Source organism: Mixophyes fleayi, chromosome 1 (genome assembly GCF_038048845.1).
Source record: "Mixophyes fleayi isolate aMixFle1 chromosome 1, aMixFle1.hap1, whole genome shotgun sequence".
Lineage (NCBI taxonomy): Eukaryota > Metazoa > Chordata > Amphibia > Anura > Limnodynastidae > Mixophyes > Mixophyes fleayi.
Genome location: NC_134402.1, coordinates 297,958,402 through 297,977,289, shown reverse-complemented (window position 1 = coordinate 297,977,289; position 18,888 = coordinate 297,958,402). Strand labels below are relative to the sequence as shown.

Genomic DNA, 18,888 nt, shown 5'->3' with positions numbered 1-18,888 from the left:
TCAAGGGCAGCATAACATAGGACTAGTGCCATTCCCCCTAAACATATCCGAAGTACTCGAATTGAGGGGTGTGAGGCCCATAGAAGGAAGGTACAATAACACTAGGTCCCCTAGTCTGACGCTTCGACAATACTCCATAGGCAGATCTTTGCTGTGCCTAAACATATCTCACGCAAAGCGCCTGGAGAATTGGGAGGCTGACCTATCAGATCAGACAATGGCTCGCCACCCTCATTTTAGAGGAAGACTCACAAGGTCACTACTAGGCAGGAATGTTGATGGAAGTCACAAGTTAGGGCGTATAACCAAACATAAGAAGGTATCCATTGGAAAAGTCTCTACAGATAAATGTGAAAATGTCCTTAATGCCGACACGTGTCTAGACCAGATGAAGACACTAGGCATGGGTAGTTTTATCAAAACTCTGTGTGATATAATTCATGGGCATACTGTTCCTTATGTTCTCCCTGAGGATGTGTATTTTGTTTGTGAGAGAAAAGCTTATTCCTGGGTGACTCCGAGTTCCAAGGGCTTGTGTTTTCTAGCTAAACTGGTTCCTGAAATCATGACTATTACTCATGAAGAAATGGTTGGTATTCACAAGACTACATCACCACCATACATACACACACAGTATGAACACCGTGGCAAGAGAAATATGATTCCTGGTGAGGAACCCATAGCTACAAAATTGATTAGTGAAACTGCTGGTTTCCAAGTTATGGTTGCTCTAGATCTCACCAGGACCGCTCGGGGAACATTAAACTTTAAATATATCCAAGACCTAGCCAAATTAATAAATAATATCACCGAGATGTATGATGACACTTTCAGGTATACTGGAAGGGAGCTACAAGCGTACAAGAAAGAGTTGGTGCAACATAGACTGGTACTAAATTACCTCACCTCTATTACTGGTGGGTACTGTGTGACACTGGCCACCCAGTTCGGTGTCAAATGTTGCACGTACATTACTAATAATACGGATGACCCTAAAGAGGTTATAGACCGGAAGATGAATGAAATTTTGCAGCTGAAATGGGAATTTCGAAAGAGCCATAATTCTTCGTTATATGAGGTCGGGGAAAAGGTGGCGGGTTGGTTCTCATGGTTGAACCCAGCAAAATGGTTCTCTGGTCTGGGGGAGTGGGTACAGGAAATGATTGCGAGTGTAGGTAAGCTCCTTCTCCTGATACTGGGTGTCATCTTAGCAATTGGTTTAGTTGTCAAATGTGTTCCTACTGTGTTGAAGTGTGGAAAATGGTCTCATAGGAGTAACACTGAGAAAGAGACTGAAAGGGTGGTACCAGATACCGAGATCATGGTCTGTGGAGAAGTATTGTATAATCCTGAACTTGAAACGGTGATTGGGTGATAGTTTATTACACTATCAAAGGGTGGAACTGTCGAAGTCAGTAAATTGGATAAAAGTAATTTCAATTAAAGTCTAGCAAACTTGGTTGTCTTTGTCTGAAAAGATGCGTTCGGTACGCTACGACGTACAAGGGCACGCTACGGCGTGAAAAGGCGTACACATCCACTGCACGTGGCAGCAACAGTAATTGGTCTTTTACCATACATTCGCACAAACACGCATACTTATAAAATAGTACACATTAATGGTAGTTGCAACACATAGTCAGTTATGTCGAAATATAGTTGTATTTATGTGTTATATCAGAGTTACATGCATATTAGTGAAATACACGGAATGGGTTGAAGGAATAACATCATGAGTGGTATCATAATGAACCTTGTCACATATCCTACTGTTTAGTTCACTCTGCGAGGGAATCGCAGAGTGCATACGCAAGTTATGAATGATAGGGAATTATGAACTACTTAAGACTAAGGAATCTTGGCGGGAAGAGCAGAGCATACCCCCTGCTGAGATGACCACCTCCTTTGGATTCCTTTGTATGAACTAGCCAATTATGACGACCCCTTGGACCTTCCTGAGACCTGGACCAATAAATGCAAGCTATTCCATCTACATTGTATTACTGTATGTGATTGTGTATATAAGCAGCAGCTTGTGATCCTGAGTGCAGACTTCTAGTCCCCAGACTTCAGGATTGAATGACTGCACTGGATCCAGAGCGCCTGCGATAAGTAACGGCTGTATTTACTATTACTTCGCTTTAGCATATTATTCTACTTATTTGCGAATAAATCTTTGTGCTTTGGAAACACAAATCGAGGTTCGACAATCGTTATTGGTTAGCGACAATACGCACATAACACTGGGTATTGCTGCTCTTGCCGGGTTGGGGTTGAGCGCAGTTTCCTATTTCTAAATTCAAATTGCCTTTAGATAACTGGATGTCTCTTGATAACTGGGTGTCTTGCTAACCCCAGATGAAAATAGCTCTGTTAGAGAACATGTTCAGAGGGCCTAAAGAACCCACCTGACAATAATTAAGACTGCATAAACCACCACCTTTAAAATACACACTGTCAAAGCCCTAATACATGCATAGAATACAGCCCTTGGGGAGAGTGGATGTCAAGCAGGTTTAACCTTTATTTCCAATATGCCCAGCAACCTGCTCTCGCCACCACAGTGACTTTTATATTTTTTTATGAATCAATAGTTATTGAATTTGATTGCTGCCTGAATAAATCAGGACAAAACAGTCTGAGGGGACCTGTAGAAGGACATTTTCCTCTTGGCACTGGGGCCCGTTACAGTTCAAAGTGTGGGTGCTGCTGTAAAGTCAAAACATATTGCTTTCTAAAATTCTAAACCTATTGTAGATAAACGATATGGCTTCTAGAGATCAGAGAGAAAGTATACTTTTTATGATAGATTTTTTTGTCTTGTTTTTTTCTCTCTCTCTCATTGGTCAGTGATTCATTTGATTATTTTACAGATCTCACGAAAGTGTATTTGAATCCTGGTTTTTGCTAATCCACTTAGGAGGATGGGTGGACATTGCAGCAGAGCAGCTGCTGACGTCAGACCCTGAAATTTCAGATGACCTGGTGTGGCTTTTAGCATTTTACTACAATCCATGCAATGAGAACCAAAGCAGAAGTAGAACAATGGTAGGTTGTGCTTTTAAAGCAGCATGAGTAAGTTTGACATAAGTGAAGAGTGTAATTTTTATTAACTTTTCGATTATAAAATAGCATATAAAATTATACAGAATTTCATCATAACTATTATAATTTTTACAACATACTTTTTAGGGCACTGTAATCCATTTTTTCAGTTGTATTTCAAGCAAGGACCAGAGCTATAGATCACAGTTATACTTACAGAGAATTTCTGTCCACATAAATCTTGTTAGGTACACATTTAAAAAGTAAAAAGAGCGCTCTTACACTTGTCTAAAATACAATTACAAAAAAGTTTGGTTTAAAGTGCCTTTTAGAACACTGTGTTTTCCTTTTTGTCGGGGACTTTAACAGGCTTCTCTGTTCTGTCTAGATGCATTCTGTGTTGTGTCAGTTGTTTTATTTGATTTTGGTTGCCCTCTGAAATTAGGATCATTTTGACATGTAAGTCATTATCAATATGGATGTAGACTAAAACATGGTTCATACCACTTGGAAAGTGATATGAACCATTGAGTAGTTTGATAGTAATAATTACACTCTCCAGACTTACAGCAACCAATAGTATATTTCCCTTAAAGGGCTTGAATTCCTACGGAATCAGTCTCCACCATTTAATTTCCATAGAATACCATTAGCATTTGATGGGAGCTGCCAACACATGCATGGTGAGAATAATAAAAAGGATTAAGAAAATGTTAACTTGTGGGGACAGGTCTTTTTTTAATTCTTGACATCTAATGTGTGATTGGGCAAGCAAGTTGTGCATGCCCTATCGTCGAGGTCCATCATAGACTTGAAAGATGGCAATGCTGGGAAGAGAGAAAAATATTTCCTAGTATTGGATGTGTCCAAATACAAGGATTTGGGCCAAGTTAAACCAACTCTAAACTAGTTATATTCATTCTATTTGTGAGTTGTAAATGTGTATATTTAATAGAGTCTTCAGAGACTGGATGTTGGCTTATTCCATCACTGAACTCATTTGAATTTGTTAACTCTACAGACCACCCACGAAGATCTCTCTTAATTTACTAAGTATTTGAGAAACCAATGTATTTGCTTTTGTAAACAAGAGGGCAGATGAAATAAAAGCTGCATTTGTCCCTGGAAAACTTAACACTATCTTGTGTTTTCCAGAGTCTGGGGGAAATCTATTTACAACATTATTTATTTATTTTCATTAGTTCTAAATGGCATGATGTTGCAATTCCATGTCTCCCTAATCCTTGCTCTGATTGTAAAAGCACTCCCTGATATCAGAAATATGGTTATGAGATGTAACTTACAGAAGAAAGACTTTAGTCCTTATTTCCCTAATTTCCAACCTCTTAAAAATATATTTTGGAACACCGCTTACAACACTCGAGTGAACTGAATCATTGCTAAGACACTATCATATTTTCTATTTACTGAGTGCAGAGTCACTGAAAGAGAAGTACGCCTTTGTATATATTATGTATGAACTGTTTGCTTTTACATTTATTACATATATTAATATTAATCTGTTGGATACTGTGTCCACCTATTCAAACCATTACATTTAAATCTTTTTTTAAAAGATGTATTGAGAAAGGGTAGTAGTAGTAGTAGTAATATTGTTTAATGTGTAATTGAATTATATCTCATTGAATATTATAATACAGTGCAATGGAATATATATACGAATATGATTTACTTCATATCCACTGTACAGCCCCACGTAATGCAATTGCCACCTTGTAAATGAGCAATAATAATATAAATATGTGTGTAATTATGCCTTACTCTAGGGATTACACAGATGTACTGTTTTAAATTTGATGTTTAAGGCTTATATACACAGGTGTTTACAGAGTGTGTATATTTAGTTTATAAATAGATGAGACATTTTGCTAAACAAAAATCTTTCTTTGTTTCTCCTTGTAATGTCACCTTAGACAAATTATCCATAGCACTGCTACATTGTCAATTCTGTGAATTGTACTGAATCCTGATTAGTTTTACAATGTTGGAAAACCGTAACTTTAGGTTATAGTGAAATTGTAGAATTGTATGCTATTCAGTGCTCGAAGTGGGGCGGTATGTGCTGGTTTGACATAACGGCACTACTTCTCCCCACTTTATTTTAAGCAGCATAGATGCTCTGCAGATTTGCTGCCACTGATCGTTTGATCCGTTCCCTCCTCCCTCTCTTTACCTATGTGTGTCTTATGTCCATCTCCTTACTGTCCTTAGTAAGTGTGTCTTGTGTCCGTCTCCTCCCGATGTGTGTCTGTGTCTGTCCTCCCTGCCATCCCTATGTGTGTCTGTGAGTGACAAGTCACATGGGATGCGCAACACATGACAGGTGCTGTTCCAAGAGAGGCAGACTGAAGAGTCTATTAATTTAAGGTGGGATAATGGGACCTTTGATTTAATACTTGGGTGTTTTGGGGGCTATTAATTGAATGTGGATCTGATTTTGGGGAGAAGGAGGGCTATTTATTAAATGTTATTATGAATTATTTATTATCATGCATGGTTGTGGGAAATGTGTCTTTATTGAATAGGAAAAGGTGTATTTATTAAATGTAAATGCTACTAATTTATCACTAGGGTTGTTTAGGGGGAGGGAAATATATTTATTTATTAAATGGAAATACTATTTAATTTTGGGGCTGATTTGGCGGGAAAATAGGTCTATTTTTCCAAGTGTGAATACTATTAATTTAATAGATGGGGCAGGTTGCAGGGAGGGAGGCCTAATTTTTAACCATTAGTGTTATTGATTTAACACCAGGGCTTGTTGTGGCTTTCTACAGAACACACACATACTTTCCTAATGCCCTGTCAACAGGACAATAGGACAGTCATATGGGTATATGTAAGAGCTGTTTTTCTGTTACGAGCCATGGCAGTGCCTCATGCCTTCGCGACTCGCTGCTGTCTGCCTGCATCTCGACTGTCTCTATAATGACCGGGACGTCACTTCCGGTTTTCGCCCTGGCCATTGCTAAGGCGACAGTCGGGACGCTCCTGTATATCGCCGCATCCCTGCATGAGGGATAACCGAGCGTGTGCGCAACATGGCCAATTAATTACCAGCCTCCTGGGGCTTATTACTGGGGTGTGCCTCAGGGGTTTTTGATTGACTTCTCTATCTATTTAAGGCAGGGAGAGCTTGGCCTCCCTGCTGGTTATAGCGTTCTGTTTCTGGCTGCTGACCTGCTCCTGTCTTGCTGTGCTGATTCCTGGATTGTTTTCTGTGTATGACCTTTGGCTCGTGTTCCTGGACTTCTGATTATTTGCTCAAGACTCTGACCTTTGCTTGTGACTCGGATATCCTTGTTTGCTGCTGGCCCTGATCTTTGTCTGAACCTGGCTACGCTGATTGCTCCTGCCCGTGGACCCTGGCTTGTTCCTGACTATCGTTACCTTCTGTCATCAAGTCCTGTTTCTGTGCTGCGGCGTTACTCAAGCTTGCACTACGTTGAGTATAAGACCTGGTGGCTTATGAGTACCTGTGTGCATATCTAGCTCTACAGGAAAGGCGTATGCTATAGGTAAATACCTCTGCTACTAGTTCTGCAAGCTTATAATAATAACTGGTAGCCGTAACATTGTCACCAGAGTTATCATTTGAGATGTTCAGTTTGACAGGGCTTCGTGGTGGGGAAAGTTTCATGTATCTTGGCCGTCTGACGACATCCATACGTCCGCATATATAGAGACACCTGTTATACAGTTCTTCATGTAGAATATTACAGCCAGCCATTTTCGAACTTTCAGTGCTGATAGTTCAGCCATGATGCAATCATGCGTTACAGGCACTCTGCAGGTCTAAGTAAACATTATCATTATCATGTTCTTCTCCACAACCGATCAGATCAGCTCATTCCATCTTGCCTCATAGATCTTCCTGAAGTTGTGTGCATTTTCAACCGCAGCAATGCATCCCTCCATCATTGCTCAGCATTCCACAATGCTCTATTTCGTTTGCAAGCCATGCTCGACGTTCAGAGCCAGGGAGGGTGTCTTGAATGTACTGGTTTCATCATCATAGCAAGCGACCAGCTTCACAGCCTCTACTACATGCAGAAAATGTGATGGGATTATAAATTTCATCTGTTGCCATGTCACTCAAGAGCTTCCACCAGTGATGTCAGGTGGCAGAGTTGTGTTCAAAGGTGCCTCTATTCCGAAGATGTATGCACCTTTTATTTTGAGTACTTGGAAAATTTCACGGCCCAGACATCTTCAGTTTCATTACGGGGAACATGCTCAATATGCTGGGCTATTTTTGAGATAGGCTTCTTACAGTACAGGCAGTAAAGCTTTTTGTTATATGCTCTGGAGCCATCACAGTGTTTGGATGGACAATCGTTGTGCATAGAAAACTTCACCAACATACATCTCATCCTCACTTGTCTCAAAATATCTCCCAAATTGACAACTCCATTCTGCACAAGATCTGCATCTCTCATCCACTCTCATTACATCCTCCCATTCCCGGTTACAGGACTTTTTTCAAGCCACACCCACTCTGTGGAATTCCCTTCCTCGCACAATAAAATTTTCCTTTGGCCTACAAAATTTCAAGCTTTCCCTGAAAACCCACCTCTTCAGACAAGCTTATAATATTCCTCAACCACCATCTTAACCTCACTAGACTACTCTATTACCACCCTTTATACAATTCACACAAGACAACAACTCTCTGACCCCAGACCAACATTGCTTTGTGACTGGATCACATAGCATACACATCCCTTTATATCCTTTGCAATCTGGCTGGACCAATATGCAGTATGTAAATTTAACCTCATGTATCTGACTCCCATTGGCCTATAGTTTGTAAGCTTGAACGCAGGGCCCTCTTACTTCTTTGTCTGTTTTACCTAATACTGTTTTATACTGTTTGTCCCCAATTGTAAAGCGCTATGAAATTTGCTGGCGCTATATAAATAATTGTTGATGATGAAACATCATCACTGCTGTTGCTGGTGTCTGAACCACTCTCCTCTGAAGTATCAGGGCATACTCTTCTCCACTGCTTCAGACTGTAGTCGGAGCCACCACTGGGCTGTGTTATGCTCTGCTGTCCCCACTTTACTTTCAGCAGGAGAAGGATGTGACCTTCTTATCCCCATTATGTGTAAAAGGGTAGGATAGCTGCCAGCACAAGTTATTCCTAGTACGACAGGTCCCCACAGTGTTGATGTGTAAACAGGTCAATGTTCCCACAAGTATAAGTCTACATATACATAAACATATCACTTCCACAGACTGGCAACTTATATAAAACAAATATGGAAAATCTAAAACATATTTTATATATTCCTGATTCAGATTTTAATAGTGATATGGAAATATAGAAGCAGGGACAGGTATTGATAGATGGGATATAGTGAGAGAAGCAGGGAGTAAGTAAGGGGGTGAGAGGAGTAGCAGATGAGGCACAGAGGAGAGGAGGTGTAGAGAGAGAGAGGGGTTATCATGGATGACGATAGGGGCACGTGGACAGATAACAGATAAGGCAAAGTTGAAGGGTCACAAGGAAGACATAAGGGAGAAGTGAAGAAGCACAGGAGTGTTGGGGGACACAGGGCGGGTAGCCTTGCATTTTTTAATATGTTTTTTAGATTGCATTATATACTGTAAAAATGCATCTAGAATTTTACACTGTCAAAACCCCCAGTTATTTTTTTTCTGTTTAATAATAACTGGAACTACGGTGAACAGAATAATGGTTCTCTTACTTCTGTTGCTTGAAAATGTTTTAGTCCCATTTTTATGAGCAATCGGCACATTAGGTATGCAGATCCAAGAAAAACCTGTTGTATAATACCCGATTAGGATACAATCATTGTTGAGATCACTAGTGAGAAGGTTCATTAAGTAAATAAACATTTAGCAAAACTATTCATCTTTGACATGCTGAAAATAACATACATTTCAGTGTGACTTTTGCATGATATAGTAAATTGTTTTGTAGTTCTTGATACATGCTAACGTCAAATAACATGTATTAATGACCTATAATGAATTGCTCATCACAGCCTATGATTCACAGGACTTGTTTGAAAATAATAGCACCTGTGTTAATGTAATGCTGACTCATTAACCAAATCTGGAAGAAATCACTAACATTAGGAAATTGTTTTCATGGAAAGAGCTGCCTTTTCCTTTCTGGAGACGAGGCTGTACAGAAATGTAGTTTTTTTTTTTATTGTAAATCCTAACAGTGAAATTGTTGTCATAACTGTTTATGTGGAGCAGGGCTACACAGCTGGTGGCTTATATGTCAGATGCTTTTTGTGGCCATCAGACTCTATGATCATATAAGTGCCTATATTGTCTGACATATTTTACAATGTTATAATTTGTGAACACTAGATATACACTGTCATCAGAATTGTCTACAATTTAGTTTTAATTAATCTTTACTATATATGTTCTCAAACTAAAGCTGATTTTCTTAACAGTTACAATTTTTACCCATTAAAGGCACCATCCATTTTCGCCCACAACACTTTCACCCATAGTTCTGAAGTCATTGGGGTCTACTTACTATTTTAACTATACTAAGTAGTTGTCACCCGCTGGCCATTAGAAGCTGTTATTGTTCAAATTTGGAGCCTGGTAGATGTGAGAGCCCAGCAGCCATAATCACTGGACAACACCTCCCAAGAAGTATATAGCTAATATATCCCATGGCAACAAATTATTGTGTCTGTAAGCCACAATACAGGCAATCAGGTAATGGATATACGTACATATTAGAAAAAAGTTTGTATTAGCCATAAGAATTGAAAACAACATTCAAAACTAAAAAACTATTTGTACAATGTGATCTCGTGACATGTGGTAATTTCACGAGACCAAACTAAGTACAGTCTGCACCCGCACTGACAGACAACTAACAGCAAGCGCATATGCTGCCAGTTGCTGGTCAACAAGAAAGAACCAAAAAAAATCTGCAGTGCAGTGCTGGAGCCTGAGAAGAAGAAGAGCCGGCCAGAAGAGAGGAAGGTAATTTAAATGTGCTGCTTAAATGTCAGGGGGGAGAAGGAGTGGATAAATTGTCTGGAGAGGTGGGCTAATGGCTGGGACTGTGATTAATTTACTGGGGAAGGGAGGGTGATGAATTGGCTGGAGTGATGGAACGGCATGGAAGATGGTTGATGAAATGACTGTTGATAAAAATGGCTGGGGGGGTGATTTGGCTGTGGGATTGAGTGATGAAATATAAGCATAAACATTGGTGGTGGAGAAAGGGGGGTTGCTACAGTTGTCTTAGCCTAGGGTGGCTGGAACCCTTAATCAGGCCATGCACTGCATAGCTGAATCGACTATATTAATTGATATTGTAGCTACTAATAGATTTAGTTTGCAATTAATCTATTAGTAATAAGCATAGAGAAGGCCTTACCCTGTTTCTGTCTATAACTCCCCAAGGCCTTGACTGTAGTTACATATATTTGATGGGAAAATCCTGGACCCGGTTTGGAACTGCTAAATCCTGTATAAATGTTCAGATAAAAGAAAACTCTTTCATGCTTTTGGTTGGATGGTAGAATGTTCCCGCAAGGATGCACAATGTTGTCTAATGTACCTGAACTTTGTTGCAGGGGATGTAATTGGCGGGACTTTACCAAAATATAAAACTTCCTTCATCTCTCTCTCTTCTTTTCCCCTTCAACCCCTGCCCTATTTCCCATATTTTGGCAATAATAGAGATCAAGTAACTCATTCCAGTAATCATAATAGTTTGTCAGTTTTAACGTTACTGAGGCTTCTTTGTATCACATTCAATATGTTATAATGTGATGTATATATACTTTACCTTATTGTAACCTGGCCCTTTCCCTTGATGTCTTCAATAAACAGTTTAAATAAGGAAGCAGTACATAATTGTGTGCCTATGTTGAGTTGGACACATCTCAATATGGGTCCAGCATAAAAATGGTTAATTTATGCCAGATATACATGAGCTATAACACGTTTGTATACTTACAGCCCATGTACAGTGTTGTAGTAAATGCAAAAGTCACATTACCTTATTTGTACACAACATAATAGTGTAATGAATTATTGGCAAGAGTCAATAGTGTATTGACAGTGATATTAATACATGGGTAGCATTTTCCATATACAATGTATTGAAATGCAAGCAGCGCCACATTTGTTGTTTTCAACTTTATGAAAGAATATTCCCATTTCATTTTTACAGTAGTCCAAATGGAATGATGTAAATATCAAATGAATTAAGGGATTCGAATAGATGTCTGTGACTTGATATAATTTTGCCATGGCGATAATGATTTAAATATTGTCAGCTAGAGAGGTCAGTGCACAATCAGTTAATCAGAAGCGACCCTTACACTTGCCCATCCCTATTCTACCTTTCTAAGTGTAAGGAGACATAAGTCTACAATATGCAAAGATCTATATGCCTAAGTTTGTGTAAGTATTTATGGTGTGCATGCGCCGTACAGAAATGCATATCTTACACGAATGAAAAAATGACCATCCAAATATAAATTAGTCTCTCTGTCTCTCCTTATACAGTGGTGTGGCTGCTCAGGAGCCCTGTGGTATGGGCCACCCATTAGGATTTCATCTTCTTTTTAATTAATAATATTGTGCTTTGTCTACCTCTGGTTATAGGTGGTGATCTCTCCACCTTTAAATTATTTAATTTGGCCACTGTCATTTCTGGTCTTTGGTTTTCTTGCTTGTCATTCTAATGTCAGAAAATGAGCACATTGCAATCACACAGTCTAAGTTCTGTGTTAAACAATGTCTGGATGGTGATATCTCACTAGTTTAACTAGCCTACGGCTAGCCTACTTCATGCTGATGCTTTGATTTCATAACATAATGTGCTACTTATGCAGAAATGTAACCCTCTCTTGCATTACCAGTGGCCCTTGGAAAATATTATGTATCTGCAGTTCCTCCTTTTCTACACAGTATTGCCATACTATGATTTTCATAATGCTTTATATTTGTCTTCTTTGTCTATAACACAGAACAGCTGAAAAAAAATGTTGGCCTGTTGCGCAAATGCATTTTTGTGTTTTCATGGGCCTATACTTGTGCTAATGCACCAGTTTTAAACTCATGAATTAGTATATCATGATGGTATCAACTATTAGGAGGAGCTAGGTAGATCAGATGATTCCTTGCTGATTGAGCCTCATAGTGCATAGATCACTTATAAGATTTATACTTGAGTACTTTGCACAGTTCTGGAGGTCCTATGTCCAACAAGATATTGATAAAATTGTAAAAAATGCAGCGAAGAGTGTGAAAATGAGGTGTGTTTCTTTAACATAAATCAGTCTGGTTAGCTGTAAGAAGAGCTATTGTTTTTTATTTACAGTTGTGAGTGAAGTTGATATTAAAAGTTTACTATTTACTCAGTATCATATGATTGCCATGACAACCACAGTTACTTGGCATATATAGTGTCCAGAGGCTTTTGAACTCTCCTCTTCTCAGCGAGAATGTCCCAACCCCTCCCTCTCCTTCTGACATGTGACCACAGCGCAACTTCATTACACTCTTGCTGTGTTCCCTACTGGAAAAATGTATTCTTGTTAAAGAGGTACAACATTTGCTGTTGAAAGAAAATGTCTACATGGAATTGCTTCTTTAATAGCGTTCAAGGAGGCAGTGTTTTTAAAAAGAGGATTTAAGTACTGTGGGCGCCCACTTTGAAATTGGAGTGGGGAAAACCGAAAGAGAACACAAGGAAGAATTGTTTTACAGAAAGTATAAGTCTCCCAGCATTTGTGGCAGGAACTTGTACAGTAAAAAAATGCAGGAATGCATGGGACATATTGTAACTATATGAAAAATAATAATAACAAAATACACATAAAAGGGCAGGCTAAATATGTAGATTTTATTCTTCTGATCAATTTCTGTGCTTCTATTACTACCACATTAAAAAAACCAAAATGTTGTATTGTGTTAGAAAATATTTAAATGATCTTCAAGAGGTAGTGTTTGTGCATTTGCAATGCTTTTCTTGGTCTCTCTCCTGCAAAACAAGTTTATTTTTACACATTCTGGTGAAGATTGCACTAACCAAGCGTAGCTTATACAGGAATGAGCACAAATCTACCTATGTAATATGAGCATTAAAAAGGACACAAGTGACATAGGGGGCAATTCAATAAACCGTCGTGTTTTCAGGAACATCAAAGCTGCGCAGTTTTACCGTTACTACAGTAAAAATATGCGTTCAGTTGGAAAACAGCAGATATTTCAGTAAAAATATATACGCGCGTTGACTTGAATTGAACCCATAGAATGAAGGCTTTCCAATGTCTTTACTTTTTGCCATCATGCACATTCCCATTTGTGATTTCAAACCCACGGATGGTGTTGCAAAGCATTTGCATGGTGGCACTTTACAATTAAATAGACAGGTCAATGCCTGCTTTCCAATTTTGGATTGTGGAATTGTGTATTTGGAGCTAATGAGAGATTTGCATGCTGCAGCATAAATTTTATATTGTTGCCTTGGTGAACTGGGTTCATCAGTGTATTCTATTTTAATACACAATCAGAGCAGCCGGGCAGCACACTGTCACTGCCGGGCGGACCTGCAGCAAGCGCCCCCCCCCTGGATCCGCCACTGAGCGACAATTGTTCTGTTGCTATTTCTTTCTGGCTTTTAGGTAGAGATGGTAAAATATGTCAGACAAAATTTCTCTTTCACAAACTGTTTTGGATTAGACAGCATGATGTGACCTACCAATCATATTAAAAGTATTAATGTTTTATGTATACAGGTGATATGCAGGATCAGGGATAGAAACTGTTCACTTTTTGTAGCTGTTGTTACCTGCCTTGTGTTTGTTCCCTATTGTAAAGCGCTATAGAATTTGCTGGTGCTATATAGATACATGTTGATGATGATGATGAATCAATGAAAGGGGGTTCTTTCTTGTTCTCAGCTCAAAATGTGTTACGTAGTAGTGACACTATAGAAAGACATTCACATTATCCTAATATTTTTCTTTCTTCCCAAGTAAAAATCCATAATATGCCTTTTCATAATTTTTTTCCACTATAAAAAAGTCAGTTTCTGGCTAAATGCCCTGACAGCTTAATCGTAGAGACCAAAGTAATTCAGGGTATTTCATTTTCGCATTTTCAGAATTCAATGTCAAGCTGAGTGCACCAACGCCTAAAAACTGCCTCGCCTTCTGGAAATGAATGGTCTGCTGACTTTCTAACATGGATTTCAGCTGGCACTAATCCCTTATTTACAGTGAGCTAGTTACAAAACTTTCTTCTGTAAATGTCTGAATGCTTGAGGTCCCGCTATCACTAAAGCATGTTATCTTTCATTACAACATATTATTCACTATCATTTGTAATTTCTTATGTTGCGTTCTCTAGGTAGAAGCAAAAGCTGTTAAGGAATGCTTGGTATTACTCCGCAGAAATTCAACAATTTGTGCCATGTCTTTGCACAAGATATTTGAAGACGGATATAAAGCAAAAAAGTGGCATCCATGTACTCTGCAGCTGATTAGACATCTGTGTGTCGCTTTTCTTCTGTCCTCTCCTGAGTGGCACGGTGTTGCCAAGGACTGTATCTCTCGTGTAAGTGTTAATGTTTAACAAGTAAACATGAATTCTTGGTGCTTCCAGGGACAGTGGTCTGTAAAGGCCATGCACTGTTAGGAGAACGTTTTATGACATTCATATTCTCACTTAAATATAAGACAATCAGAAATTACATCAATATATACAAAAGTCAAATATCAGAATCAGATTAAACCAGGCTTTGTCAGTTATAAGGTTGCATGTAGTACACATTATACTAGTGGCTGAATGTGCTAGATGTCACCAGCAGCATGCTGATTTCATGCATCTTTCTTGGCTATACCCCTCAGTTGCTAAATAATGAAAAATGTGGTAGAACACCTTAATCTGTTACTACCCCAGACTAAGGTGTTTATATTGAGTTTATTAGATGGAGAAATTTAGACACACATCAGCAAATATTTTTGATATAAACGTTATTATTTGCAAGGAACAAAAATAAATGTATGACACTGTCTTTCTGTGATGTCTTTTGTGTAACTGGCTAACTCTCCATTTTGTTAAAGTGCATTTTATAGATTAGGATTGTGTAGATCTCAACAGTTATGCTATGCCCGATATTATATAGAGAATACAAATTGTGCTTGATCTTAATGATCTGTAAATGTGTGATTAAAGTTTAAAACAAAACAAAAACATTTTTAAAAAGCCAGGCTCAGACTATTTTAGACAGATAAGTTTGATAAGCAGACTACAGCGCACAAGGAATATCCAGCTTGTCAAATGCAAAGCCTTTCTTTCTCTCCTAGCAGCTGAGGTCATTTTGTATTCTGTGCAGCGCAGACCTTTTGGTGGATTTATTTTAACCAGGTGCCTGTTTCTTTGAATATTTTTTTTGTTTATGGTAAGATAAAAATCTGCCATGTGCAGATCTTTTACTTGCGCCTTCTTGGAGAGGCGGAATTGGGAGAGAGAAGTGTGCAAAAGTAGAATGAGTACAGTATGGACGCCAACTGGGGCAGACCTGCACAGATACACACATATATATGCCTGTCAATAGCTGTATCAGTTGCAGATGTCTGAGGGCTGGTGCAAATATACTCTAATGATAATGAGGCCAAGACTAGTAAACAGCTGATTGCAAATTCACCTGTGAAGTGGATAGCTGCTTTCTTTGTTGATTGTGCATATATATTGTATGATTTAGTGGGCATAGTTTAAAATTATGTTTTTGCTGCTATCATTTGTACTCAAGAAGGAATATTATATCTTCCGTATTATTCATTTTTTTACATTTAAATAAAACCTAATAGAAAATGCATTTTTCGCTATCAAAACTTATTTTAAACCCTTTGTGTGAGTACGCTTGGCGTAAACCTGGCGCATATGCTACTGGTGCAGAGTTGGATGCATCTTGGGATGTCTGTGCCTCACCATATGGGCGTAAATGCGCTATTTGTACCTGCTGCTTTTTAGAGCTTATTTTTCCTAATGTATATTCGTCCAGCTCAGCATCAGCCCAAATGTTTCACTCTTCATTTTGCCTTTTAAACATGCATAGAGGGCACTGCTCACTGCTGATATTTCCACACTTCTCTTTCACGTAGTAAAATGGATTTCCATTGTTCTAAGTGAAATCATTGCTTCTTATATCCAATTTCAACTTCCAGTAGCCTCAAATCAACCCTTAAATTCTCTGGTGATCTTACAGGGTAATTGGCAGTCTAATACATATATTCCTTCCAGGAAGTCTCCTTCCTTGCACATTGGCTGGAGTAAAAATATTGGTAATGCATTCTACATAGTGGATATATCGTCAGCGAGTATTACCCAGCATTTCCTGTGAACTTCTCTTAAAAGTCAAATATCAGTGACACGTCAAAATGAAATGTCACTTTACATACCATATCACCACACATCACTGAATTTCATTTATCAGTTGTCATATCTGATTTTCAGGTGTCTGTTCCTACTTAAAGAATCCATGTGAAACTTGCATCAGACTAAAAATAACCTAAATCTAATGTGTGACTGACAAATTATAATGTCCAAAAGTGAACATAAGGAACAGTCTGATTCTTATGTTTGCTTCTAAAACATTGATTGATTACAGTAACTTTTGGTACAAATAACACTTTTCCTAAACGTTTGCATAATTATGAGAATATTTATTAGAAAACGTACTGCTCAGATCACAGTGTTACTCAAACAAAATATGTGCAAATTCAAACCTGTTCATTGCAACCAATTTGTGTGCATTATTTAAGGTAAAGTGTGCATGAAAAAGAGGATAAATGGTTTTCAATGGTGCAGCTTCCACTTCTGTGCTGCCAAGCAATGGTTGCATGATTCTAGCACCTAAAAATTTTAGTCTGGCTATTCATTTGAAGGGATGTCTCCTGAATTTCCAGAATTCTTTCCTTTTCCATGGGGTGATTGTAATTGTTTGTAAAAATTTTCAAAATTGTTGATTATCTTATATTGTGATAATACAAATAACTGTTTGTACTATTTGCTTATTTCTCAGCTTTAGCAGTAATAAGTAAAGGGGAGGCATGCACCTGCAATATGAAATTGAGAAGGAAGTAGAGATCTTAATAGGGGGTATGAAATATTACAGATTGAAATGTTTGGAAGTTTCAACAAATACACTGTAAATGACTGATATGGGGATGCTCTATTTGAAGATTTGTTTTTCATTTTGCTATGTATCTCTTCCTGATTTTGTTGCAATGCCATTGATTCAGAGCATAGCAATACCAAAGTGAAGGTCACAGTTTGATCCCAAATTGTGGGGAGCCAGCTCTCGCATTGCATAGATTAATTGGAAACATGAAAATAGTTTGTTTTGTGGTCATAATTTGGCTTTTTACCATTTGGAAAAGCATACTACATATTTGTTTATGGAATATTGAAAGGCATTTGAGGATAATGTTACTTGTTTCCTCTCTCTCAGATGACTCAGACACAGGAAGCTGCCAATGAAGTTTCTGACGTACTGGCTCGTACTTTATGCAGACTTGATATTCCTGGAATGGAAAGTCAAAAGATAATCACGATAGCGCACAAGCTGCTTCAAGACATAATATGAGTTGGGAAAAACAAGGCCTAATGTGTTTAATAACAACAGTGCATGCAGTGTATATGCTTTTCTATTGGCAAGTGAAAATCTGATATTTCTTTTTGTCCATGTCACTTCTTCCCGCACGAAAATGGTGCTATTTATTCACAGCGAAGACTCTAGAGAATTGCTCATTTAGAATACAGATGTCAGGAAGTTGCTTGGGACAAGTTAAATAATGAGTGATTTCATGAACAAAGTTTGCTTGTGAAATTGTCGTCTCGAGAATGAAAGACCAGTAAAATTACCTAATGTGAATTCTTCTCTCTAATCCTTTTATTTACTTTGCAATAAAATAAATATGTTTGGTAAACTTTCTGAAATAGGAACAATATTCTTTTAACAAAAGATGAATATAAATGATGAACATAGACTGATGCCCCCCAGGTCAATTAAAACAGGATATAAAAAATATGGGGACATGGACAAGACTGTAAATGTATCAGTCTAACATTGCTGAGGTAGATGGGGGGTATCATGCACCTGAAGCAGTACTTAAGTTGGATATTTGATACCAAAATAAATTTAAATACTATGACCAGTAACTGAATTCATGAATAATTTCACACTTCTACGCTTGCTGTTTTTTGTTAATTGGCCATCTATGTACTATAGAATGATTTTCAAATTGCCATATAAATTTTACAAAAAGGCAATCCGTTTATTACTTCTTTTTCTTATGTATCTTTAGCTGATCTGTGAACTGCTAATAATTAATTGTTCACTTATTCTGCCAAATAAGTGAACACTATGGTAATGTCCTTCATGATGGTAAATATTATCTGCACATCTCTCCTATCTAACAGCAGGAGAGCACATTCTGGTTGTCTGATTTTATCAGATGATTGTATTCTATGCTCCTCCATGACATTCGCAGTATAGCGGGCCAAGCCAAAATGTTCCTTGATTACAAACTGGTATCTCTTTGTTCAAAAACTATCACCTCTGTTTCTACTGATACAATGGAAATTTTTCCTCCAAATAAATTAGCTCAGTGCATAATTTATTTTAATGTTAGTTTGTTTCTCTGTGTGTGCAGGAGTCTTCCATCACCATCCTAAAGAATATTTTTCATGTCGAATCACATTTATCAAATTATAGTAATAATAAATGTTGTATCATTAGTGTTTCAAACCGGACTTAGACAGGAACTGAAATTAGAGATGAGCGCACTC

At 38.1% G+C, this 18,888-nt stretch overlaps 1 protein-coding gene across 4 annotated transcripts in view; it reads left to right on the top strand.

Moving 5' to 3' along the window:
- Window positions 1-18,258, top strand: part of FANCC (FA complementation group C) — a 220,269-nt gene extending 202,011 nt beyond the window's left edge. For 3 of the 4 annotated variants that reach the window (XM_075211081.1, XM_075211082.1, XM_075211084.1), the window contains 3 exons: window positions 2,874-3,052; window positions 14,447-14,649; window positions 17,549-18,258. In XM_075211081.1, the coding sequence (XP_075067182.1) occupies window positions 2,874-3,052; window positions 14,447-14,649; window positions 17,549-17,683 (517 nt within the window). In that variant the 3' untranslated portion in view covers window positions 17,684-18,258. The remainder of the gene's footprint in view (window positions 1-2,873; window positions 3,053-14,446; window positions 14,650-17,548) is intronic. The other variant, XM_075211083.1, reaches the window with a different exon arrangement.
- The last annotated feature ends 630 nt before the right edge of the window (window positions 18,259-18,888 follow it).